The following is a 10,789-nucleotide window of genomic DNA, read 5'->3' as shown; positions in this document are numbered from 1 at the left end:
TATCTATCAAGTCAAATTCAGAAAAAGTTCTCATCTTCACTACTCAATTAAGTTCTAGCAAACTTAAAGAGTAGATGATCGTAACGATTGCTCGGGTGTCTCAAGTAGATGAGATGTACAATTGGAGCTCAGGATCTTCGAGAGAAAGAACAGTAAAATCAACTTGAGGGAAAGTTATAAGGTATAATTTCTATCTATTTTAGTTCATTTTTAGTTTTGGCATGAGATGCAGACAACCTAAAGTTAGACGTATAGATGTCTGAAATTCGGCTTAGAACATTAAGATACTCTATAACCCGACAATATTACGGATGATGCAGAACAAAAGTGGCACAACAAAGACGCTCGGCGGTGGCCTAGTTGATTAATGCGTGCACGAAGGTGCACGACACATGAATTAATGCACATACGTGCACGATACAGTGGCGCATGTGAAGAAAGGGTCGTCGACAAAAAGGGCGACATTTGAATTGTCGAGAGAAGGGGTGAAATTCTGGTCCAAACCACCCATCTCGTAACCTAAACTGCAATAAGACAATATTATTTTGGCCAAAAACTGTATTAATGATTTTATCATTAACATAGAGAGTTGGCCGCACATCGTGATTTTATAATTCTGGTCCTATTCAACTTACTATTTTTGTTAAGAACACAAAGACAACGTTTGAGGGTGGAAAAAAATAGTACTACAAAAAATAATAATTTGATAATGTGATTTTTGTAATTACAAACTTTACTTAATTGTTATATTTAATCAAGAAAATGATTCGCAGAACCTTATTTTCTTTATATATTAATGATTTTGATTCCTTTACGCAAAACATGGCCTAATTATTTTGCCAAAAACAATAATCTCAAGAAGATAAATTCAGTTAACAATTATGAGGGGGTAAAGTAAAAGAACCATGTGAATTTCGGGCATAAAGAAAAGTCTTTGTAGCATAAAGACTCAGTCAACCAATATTGACTTAGGGGGCATATTTATCCTTTAGCCCTAAAAAATTTACTTGATTGAGAATTACCTCCTAATCTTTATTTTCTCTCTGCCTCCACAACTTTTGACCACCACCATCATTTCCGACCATCTCACATACTCCCACCTTCTTTCTCTCACTCACACACTCTCTCGCTCTTTCTTATTCTTATTGTTTTTTTTTTTTCTCTCTCTCTCTCTCTCTCTAGATCTATCTATCTCTCATTGCATGTAGATCTTTCTTTATCTCTAAATCTCCCTCGTTATTCCAGGAACCGTAGACCCCGAGGAGGGTTTCAGATTTCGTGGTCGGCCGACCACGAGACATCAATCGCTGGTCGACCATGTTTCGTGGCCGACCAACCATAAAATCCTTGAGGAGGGTTCTGCCAGAAACTCTTCTTGAGGTCTGGTTCCAACGAAGAGGACATTTTCTTTCGCCGGAACAGTGTGTGAGATATAGAGGAAGGGGGGAAAAGATAGATAGGACACTAAGAAAGAGATACAACAAGAGGGGGCGAGATAAGAGAGCTAGAGAGATCATGAGAGAAAGAACTAGAATGAAGGAGAACGAGACAAAGACAAATCAGTGAGATAGAAAGAATCAATAAAAGCAACAAAAGACAGCGAAAGGGGAAGAGAGAAGGAAAGAGAAAGATAATAGTATAGGAACTAGGAAGAATATGGGGCAAATTTTAGTCAAGTAAAAAATTTAAGTTAAAAGATAAATATACGCTCTAAGTCAATGTCGATTGGCTATATCTTCATGTCTCAAAGAGTTTTCTTTACCCCTACCTGAAAAAAACTCAACAATCCAATTTGACTGCTATACTCGTAGAGTATATAAAGTTATATTTTTTTTTTATGGAAAAAAAAGGCTGGGTGCTATAGTCACAGAGTATATAAAGTTATATTTTTTTTTTGTTGAAGTAAGTATATAAAGTTATATAGTGATAGAATAATAAGATGATATTTTAAAAAGGCTGGGTGCTTGAAAAGAACTGGACGCCCATAGAATTTCAAATTTTTGGTTCGCCTGCTATTAACTCTGCCTGTTTATAGCAATCCTGACAGGTGCTTTTAGCATCGTTCTTTATTTTTTCTTTTCTTAAACGTTTAGTTACATATATATTAATATTTAAATAACGTATCTTACATTAACGTATCTCACATTAATGTGACTTACATTATTTTTTGTCTATTAGGATATGCCTTTTCCGTTATAATAATTTGATTAAGACATAAATTACGAGAAAGTTGAGAATCAATTGACAATTAGTGGAGATGACGTAGACATCATAATTTATACGTGCCCCTTTTTTCATGTGGATTATTCTCTCAGAGTTTTCTCCCAAACCTGACTACGATTTCTTTACTTGATCATTTTTCTCGTCCCAATCAAGTTACAATTAATGTTATTGCTTAACTACAAAAGAAAATGAAAAGTAAAGTCAACTATCTATTTTGAAAATTTGTAAGAGTCAGAAAGTATTTTTTATAATTAAATAGTTGGTTGCAGTTATAAAACAATGTCAACCCATTAGTGAGTATACATATACATATAATATAGCTGGCATCATAAGGATTCTGATCCAATAATTATTTGGATGAAACATGGCTATTATAAATAGAGAATGATAATCACTTTGTTTTCTCACAAATTAGAGGAAGAGCAAATTTTGAGACAACCATGGCTAATAATATGTCTATATGTCTTCTGTTCTTGACGATCTTCGCGTTTTCAAGTAAGTTGCTTCTCTTATTATTTACAAATTTATGAAGTTTTCATTAATTGATTATCATTTATTTTTGTGATATTTTGTTGTAGAGATTGTGGAGATACAAGCTTGTACTTGGGTGGATGGGGGTCCTATAGATTTCTGTGAACAATTTACTCATATGGCATGCTTTGCTCAATGCGCACAAGTACGCGGACTTGGTGCTAATGCCAGTTGTGATATTCACTTTCCCTCTGATGAAGGGGGGGAGGTCACTTATGGTTGTAGCTGCTGCATGTACGACCTTTTCGGTTGATGTTTCTCCAACATAGTTCTCTATCATATTTTCATCCTTTGTGGCTTTGGGATTTCTTTCTTTTTTTCTTTTTTGTTAAGGGTTTGTGGCTTTGGGATTTCGATTGATGTTTCTGTAATGTTCTTTCAATGAAGTAGGTTGATAATGAATGACTTACCATTTTATGCAAGTTCTTTGGATTAGTTGTTTCGATCCCGAGATGTTTATCGGACATATTCAATTCATGTATTTATTTTCGATCAATTGGTAAAAAAAGTTGGGTGATTTTAGGGCATTATAGAAGAAGACACTCCTATAAAACATGAATCATAGTTGAGATGATCTTATGAGAGGAACCCCCTCTTGACAGGGCAACCCTGACTGCTACTAGTAACAAGTCTGAGTTGATAAATATTTAACTGTGTAGTAAACGGCTCAGTGGTTCTTGTCATCACCAATTCAATGGCTCAGTTAGAAACAACTTACAGTTTTTTCGTTTAAAACGTTATGAACATATATCTACACGATTAAAAAATAACCAAATTTAATCGACGAAGTTGCTGAAAGATTTAGAACATCCCAACGGTTGGAATGTTTCCTCCGAGGATACCTTTCTGATTAATATCTACAATTATTTGAACACCGGTAAAGGAGATAAACGGGTTAATATGTAATACTTCTTCAACCTATCTGTTAGAATAGGAACTAGAGCGTATTCCTCCTTCGACTTATCTGTTAGAATAGGAACTAGAGCTTATTCCTCCTTCGACTTATCTGTTAGAATAGGAACTAGAGCTTATTCCTCCTTCGACTTATCTGCCAAGACTGGAGCTTTGCATATCGGACAAGCATTCTTCATCGATAACCACTTTGTGATGCATTCTACATGGTAATCATGTCCACAGTTTATCAATTTCACAACTTCGTCCCCGTTCCTGTACTCTTCCTGCAATTACTTACTCACAAATAGTTACAAATCATCCACAGAAAAAAAAAAAAGAAATTCACGTTCTGGTTGAGTTAACTCTTACCAGGCAGATTATGCAAGTTTGTCCCTCCTGGGTCTGATCTGTGTTAGAGATTGCCGTCTTTGTCGAACACTTCGAGATTAAATCTTCAGACAAGCCTGTGTTAACGTTACCAATTCTTTCCCCCAGAGCAAGTAATTCCTGCTTCAATAAGACAGTTGTTCGTCATTAGCAAATAGCCAACAAGTAGTAGAAACTAGAAAGAAAATCTAACGGAATCTGAAGTCTAATCTTAACGACCTCGTAGCTCATGTTATCGATGTCTAGCCTCATATCCCTGTGTTGGTCAAGCAAATCTCTTGAATCGTATAAGATTGCTCGGTCAACCATCATACTATCCTGCAAAGAAGTAAGCCACTATCTTCTAATTAAATTTAGATTCATCTGGAATAGGACAGATATGCTACCGAAAATAAAGATTAAACAAGAGGAGAGGGAAGGGAAGGGAAGAAATCACACACCTCAGAAGCCTGGCGACCATGGGTATAAACTTCGTGATGATACGAGTGTGAGTCATCATAAGATGATCTAGACCTTCCTCTTCTGTCATTACTACGAAACTCAGTGGCTGCGAATGCTCCTGAATTACTGGAAGAATGAATTTCGGGCATTAACTGCAAACCATCCCTAGAAGAGGTTGCCATATACCCTGAATTTGGGTGCCTCGGCACAACCCTATAAGAAGGCACTGGAATTTGAGCATAGCTAGTTTGATGTCCCCTTGCAACATGAGGAGCTACACCATGACCATTTTGTGGAAGAACAGAATATCTGTTGGAGATATTGTGGCGAAGCGCACCAAACTCCACGAGGTTATGGTTATTGCTTCCCACTGGAAATTGGTTAACTCCATTCCATCCATTGATACCTGTGAAATATACACGTACTATACTTATGTCTGTTGATGAAATATGACCTAAACAATTAGATGAACAGAGTAACAGACTTACTATATTTAGAAAAAAAACAGAAAAATGGAGACTGACCAGAATCCATAAATCTCCCTTGAGCATCAAGAGATGAAGGAATGTGGTTCCAGTTTGGAGTTGCAGCGCTACGATTTTGATTAGTATTATCTACCCTACTAGAATGGTGTATCAAATTGCCTGCAGAATGGAAATGGATAGATGGATTGTCCGTTATAGGTGTCCTAGCTAGGTTTGCTTCAAATTCCAGCGAATACCTTCTTCTCACATTCCTATCAGACCCCTCTGCAATGGAAAGATTGCTCCCTCTATAACCGGGGGTTACATCCATTGGACCCCAAGACCTGTGCTGAGGGTGAAAAATTGGCTTCTCTGTATCAGGAGAAACAGAATGATCGGAATGACTTCCAGCCGTGTAGTACCTGCTGGTATTTTGTCTATTACAGAATTCAGGTCCTGCAGGTGTTTTTCTTTTATATGATCCTCTTTGACTGCCTGTTACAGGATCCATAATGCAATGTTCAACTCCATTGTTGTGTCCATAAGAACTTGAAGAAGAAGAAGGCTGACCAGCATGGCGTTGTGGAATCATTGAGAGGTTTCTGGCAGCTGATTGGGGTGGGAAGGGATCAGAAAATGGGCCTGAAGTAATCCTTCCATATTGTGGTATTTCGATAGTAGTTGCTGGACAATATTCACTTGACCTTGATATTGAGTTCAAGTAAGGGTCTAAATTAACTCCTCGAGCAGACATATTTTGTGAAGGCAATACAACAGATCCATCTTCCCAGGAACTGGCACTAGTCCTACCTGCAAGGGGAACTTGGGAATGAGTTCACGGAATAAGCTTAAATCAAGCGTTAAAGATCAGGCCTAGAAGTCCATGTCAGACTCATGCGACAACCTAGATATTTAAAACTTTGACCCTCTTAACATTCAGATAATATAGGTTTTTCTGAACGCGATTTTAAAAATTGAGCAGTTAAAGAAGAAGTGCAAATACAGAAGTGTTGGAGACCTACCCAATTGCACACATGGCTGCTGAACATGTATAGGATTCTGATTATGAATATGATTCTGATTCTGATTATTTGCCATGTGAAACATTTCAGATGAGCCGAACACGTGTCGATGTCCCATATTAATATAAGCTATTTGTTGACTATGATTTTTCTGCTACTGTCGAAGGAGAAAAGAACAACCCGTGCCTGCAGGAAACACATCAATAAAAGAGGTCAAACATGAATCACACTGCACCTACAACTGACAATCTACAGTTGGTCAAAAGCGATCTTACAAAGAATTACAGTATAAAGTTACTAAAAGTTCTCAAAATATTCCAGTAAACGGTCAATTTCGTAACACAGAGAGGAAAACAATTCCTACCTTCATGATTAAATAACTTAGATACTGATACTTTGTCTTCCCTTCTAGGGCAAGTCCCTAACCATTACATAGTGGCTGTTTAACATACTACAGATTGATGAAAAATCAATGCCTCAATACTCGGTTGAGCACTAGTCACCCGATAAAAGTCCTAGACGGATGAGTTATTCAGTAGTTTCAAATACGTATGACGCTATCGCATGTGTGTAACAAGAAAATGATCAGTGGGAAGAGAGAGAATCATCTGCACAAGATAGAGGTAAAGGCAGGGTGTTATAACACAAAGCCTGCTGCAATTTGGAGTAAAATGCAGCTTTTTCTTAGCCAGAAGCACCATGTCAGAAAAAAAAGTTTGAAGGAATAATATTTGTAACAGTTCACCATAATTAGGGAGAAACATGACTACCAAACTTGCCACTCAGTGTCCAACATACGTATCATTTTGGACACCAAATAAGTCGAACCCAAGGAGTTAGGGAACAACCCAAAAACTTCATTGTATAAATTTTCCTGAATCAAATGAGTAGAACTAACAGGTAAGTGGTCTCAGAGGAAAAGTTCAAAAATTTTGAACTTTTAGACCAACGGAGAAGCTAACAGTTAGAAATGATTAAGAAGATACTCCAGATATGTGCTGAGTGAACATGAAGAAGCTAGTACTAACGGAGAAGAAAAGAACTACATAGAGAAAATTGAACTCAAAGATTCTCTCAACTCTTTGTGTTCTCGTGTATATTTATGAATACCAACACTCACAAAAACTCGATAAAATGGCATAGCCTGTGCCTTACGGTACTATAGAGCCTGTCACATTCATTACATTTTTTGTTCAAAATCTGCATGACAAGATTGGAAGCGAAATCAATCTAATATTATTTGGGAACTCATTACAAAATATGGCCAAGTGAACATGGCAAATGCAAATACTGTTCTATCAGTTACATAACCTGCTTCCATTGAAAACTAAGACACCAAAAATCCTGATTAATGTATAAAGATAAGAATCTGCAAGATGCCAAGAAATAACTAGACTAGCCACCTACAAGTATGTTGCTTCAGTAGAAACTTATACAGCAGCTGGTAAAATCAGCACAATAAACAAAACCTAGAACCATATGCAGCATCAGTGTCTTACTACAGATTTGTCAAATGTTCATAATATCCAGGAATATCCCTGAGAACAAGGGGAGTATTCATTTTTGAAATATTTTATTCTGTACTTTTAGGTTAGTTGGGGACTAATGTTGTATAAACAAAACAAGGTAGAGACCCAGAAGTCCGTCGCATATGCTTAGGCCTGCCTCGTGTTCTACTGCTCCAAGACTGCAAAGAAATTTCACAAGATACCATCCTCCAATCCACCCATTTGGAACAGTGCCCTACATTCAAGTCATCAAAAGATTCACCAGCTTACCCGTAGAAGTTCATAAGAACCTTATGACCACTTTTTGTTAAAATAAACCGTGTCTTTCTCTTTTTTGATGCCATAAGTACAAAAGTATTATGTGATGAATACTGCACTTAAGTAATAATATCACATGCTCCACCTGTGTTCGAAAGAAAACATTTCCCTCCACGCACTAAATGATTACCAGTCACAATCTTGTTGCGATTATTTACAAAGAGTAATATTCTACATAACCATTTCTGCTGACTCGATGCTTCTTCTATAGACATGTTCCCTTTTTTCATTAAATTACAGTCTCGAATGCTCGCCATTAGGCTGGCAATTATGGTCCATAAGAACTGAACTTATTAGGCTAACGAGCTAAATCATTTTAGCTTTGAGTAGGTAAAGACGCCAATAACCTCACAGATACATAATTTTGGAGGACCAGTCCTAGCATTCCACATCAGAAATGACTAAGAGGAATTAAAGTTGCGAGAGATCGCATTACCAAGCCACAACGGAATAAAATGGTGAACTCATAAGAATGTTTTCAGGGAAGCAGTGGACTACCCAAACTGCATGCAGTGGACAGAAGTTAAACAATATCCCGTGCCACCAAGTCAGACAAGGAAAAGTTGGCCCCCTAGCATTTTTGTTTTAACTGAAACTTGTATATTTACTCATATGGACTAGTCCGATTTTGTTATCTCTGTTTAGCTTGATACTGCTCTAATCTGTATCGGCGAATCTATTCAATAAGTATATAGTTTTAGTAGCGCCTTTCATGCTTCTCGTCGAAATGCATGTAGACCTATACTCAAATTCCAGTTGTTCAAACATAGTCATGTTGATGAGAAGATACGATGTCAAAAAGAATAACCCTTTCTTCTCTGCCCAAGAGGCTAATAAGTGCCTGCAATATCATTAATAATTTAGTAGAGAGCTATAAAATAATTCTATTCTATAGATACCAAGACATCATTGTCTCACTCGAAATCGGGTTATTAGTTACATCTTTGTGAAAACGAATTTCCTAAAGCTTAGTTCTGGTAGATATAACTGTAACTACATAAATCAAAAGAAACTTCGACTTTTGGCATCTTTTTTTTTTCAAAGCATCTTAGAATCTTTTAGGATATGAAGCACCAAATAGAGACCTAAAACTAAATCAAACAAAGAAGCATTACCTATAGAGGCACCAGTTAAAGTTCTTCACAAAATCTGCTTCAAGAAACAAAGATATATGTAATAAGACCATAAATGTGAAGGAGGTCTCGCTATACCAACCCTTCGCACTTGACTAAAGGGTCCATATCTATTACTAGACAGCCATGTTGTCAATCAACCTGCAAATCTAACCTCACTAAACCTAGCAAACAACAAGGAAACCATGAGAATATAACCACCTAGAAGAATATCAATTTAGGTCCTTCGACAAAAAAAAAAACCAGCAAGTTACCACACCCGATTCCATGATCACAAGATTCACAACACCCTCGAAACGCTATTCCAAATCAGCACATAACTCTCAACCACAATGAAGTAAATGTTAGAAAGACATCATAGTTAACGATTCTTACATTTTATATGATCAGCCAAATTGGAACCTAGGGAACAACTTATAAACTAAAAATTGCCAAGAAAAAGAACAAAATTGGTAACTCTTCACCTTCTAACTTACTCGCAGTACCAGTCAAGGGAAAGAGTAAATTTCCAATGACTATATGGAATTATAGCTTATTTGAAAGACGATCCACATGATCGATGCACAGTCTGTAACTTCTTCATTAACTTTCCTTTACAGAAAGCATTTTCTATTTAGAAACATAGCGTAAAAAAAAAAGAACAATTAATAGATTAATCTTCTATGAAACATGATAAACAAGAGACATAGATTTGTGAGAACAAACTTAACCACATCTAAAAGACATAAAAACATATCAAGAACTGGCACTTCCTTATCATGAAATAAAACCCTAACTACGTTGACAGTTTCTATAGCAGCCAATGGATTTCAGGAGAACAAGAGCTCCAGAAGGAAAAATCAGATACACATATGTAAGCCTCTATATACATCAAAATCGAAAGGTAAAATCATCAATTAATACTATTATCGATGAAGATGAAATCGTCATTCCTGACAAAAAAAACTGAATCAGCCATTGCTTGACATCGGGAGCCCACTACACTAATCAAAATAAAAAGCGTATCAAACTAGTAATAATTGATCAAACGGGATAAAATTCTTTGATCATAGAAAAAGCAAAGATGCTTTGACAATTTTATATACTTGTTATGATGAATGGAAATTAAAATAACTTCACAATAGAGTGAAATAAAAAAAAAGAAAAACAAGCATAAACAAGAACAGATTCAAACAGTAAGCCATTAATCAAGCAGAAAAAAAAGAAAAACACAAGAACTACTAGTATCCATGATCAAAAATTGGTAATCAAACAAACAATCAAATTCAGGCGAAACAAAACTTCGCCTGAAACGCTGAATCGCGTACCTTTGGACGAATTTTCAGCAGTATCGGAAGCCAGATGATCGATCGGAAAAAGTTAATAGGTTTCTACGGAGAAACAAGAATTTTAGAGAGAGAAAAGGGCGGTGAAGGAGAAAGAGAGAGAGAGAGAGCGCTAAACTTTACCGGAATGGGAAAAACAAGTGAATAAATAGTGACGTGATGAACAGATGTCGTGTGATTAGAGCCGTGTCGACATGATGGTGGTGGGTTTGGTTTCGGTTTAGGACATTTTTTTTGGGGAGATTTGTTGTTTGGACCTCCTTCATATAATCCACTTGCTGTTTGGACTCCCTTTTTCTAGAGTTGCATTTTGGACTTCCTTTTGACAGAATCAAAAGAGAATATTCTGTATATGAAGTTATAGTTTATATAATGCCTAAATTACCCTCACATAATCCATATTGCAATTAGGACTCCCTAGTTTATTTAACTCAACAACTAGATGGCTGCCACGTGTACGGATATGATGGGTCCAAAAAAATTATACCATAGACAGGTCTGGCCCGACTCTACCAGGTTGGTCGTGAAATCCCAGTTAAGTGT

At 36.6% G+C, this 10,789-nt stretch overlaps 1 protein-coding gene and 1 long non-coding RNA gene across 39 annotated transcripts; one reads left to right on the top strand and one right to left on the bottom strand.

Moving 5' to 3' along the window:
* Window positions 1-2,602: 2,602 nt before the first annotated feature.
* On the top strand, window positions 2,603-3,176 carry LOC147568233 (uncharacterized). Its single transcript, XR_015231004.1, has 3 exons — window positions 2,603-2,718; window positions 2,802-3,047; window positions 3,088-3,176. It is a non-coding gene; the product is annotated as an uncharacterized LOC147568233 (long non-coding RNA).
* A 255-nt stretch (window positions 3,177-3,431) lies between these two features.
* LOC147568232 (uncharacterized) lies at window positions 3,432-10,455 on the bottom strand. Of its 38 annotated transcripts, none has more exons than XR_015230997.1 (11): window positions 10,229-10,455; window positions 9,181-9,530; window positions 8,904-9,085; window positions 8,287-8,629; window positions 5,963-6,148; window positions 5,001-5,750; window positions 4,476-4,882; window positions 4,255-4,353; window positions 4,018-4,155; window positions 3,715-3,932; window positions 3,432-3,672 (listed from the first exon to the last, which is right to left on the bottom strand). XR_015230997.1 is itself a non-coding variant. In XM_086654666.1 (11 exons), exons 5-10 carry the CDS (start codon window positions 6,078-6,080, stop codon window positions 3,783-3,785), a joined length of 1,662 nt encoding a protein of 553 aa, XP_086510792.1. In that variant the 5' UTR covers window positions 6,081-6,148; window positions 6,327-6,570; window positions 8,287-8,629; window positions 8,904-9,530; window positions 10,229-10,455; the 3' UTR covers window positions 3,432-3,691; window positions 3,777-3,782. The 38 variants fall into 38 exon arrangements, 23 of the variants coding, with proteins under 23 accessions (XP_086510792.1, XP_086510791.1, XP_086510796.1 ...); XR_015230999.1 differs by having other exon boundaries at window positions 7,597-8,629; window positions 9,181-9,507; window positions 10,229-10,375; XM_086654666.1 differs by adding an exon at window positions 6,327-6,570 and having other exon boundaries at window positions 3,432-3,691; window positions 3,777-3,932; window positions 8,904-9,530.
* Between the last annotated feature and the right edge of the window lie 334 nt (window positions 10,456-10,789).

Source organism: Eschscholzia californica, unplaced genomic scaffold (assembly GCF_041429995.1).
Source record: "Eschscholzia californica isolate CP2 unplaced genomic scaffold, dmEscCali1.0.p SCAF_1, whole genome shotgun sequence".
NCBI classification, from domain to species: domain Eukaryota; kingdom Viridiplantae; phylum Streptophyta; class Magnoliopsida; order Ranunculales; family Papaveraceae; genus Eschscholzia; species Eschscholzia californica.
The sequence above is the reverse complement of the archived record's forward strand: the minus strand, read 5'-3'. Positions and strand labels throughout refer to the sequence as shown.

Excerpts from the sequence above, each read along its gene's own strand:
- LOC147568232 (XM_086654663.1), bottom strand. The coding sequence starts at position 6,080 with ATGGGACATCGACACGTGTTCGGCTCATCTGAAATGTTTCACATGGCA. Across the intron at positions 5,751-5,962 it reads GCAGCCATGTGTGCAATTGG|GTAGGACTAGTGCCAGTTCC; the intron begins GTAGGTCTCCAA and ends TTCCCCTTGCAG. Across the intron at positions 4,883-5,000 it reads AGGGAGATTTATGGATTCTG|GTATCAATGGATGGAATGGA; the intron begins GTCAGTCTCCAT and ends TATATTTCACAG.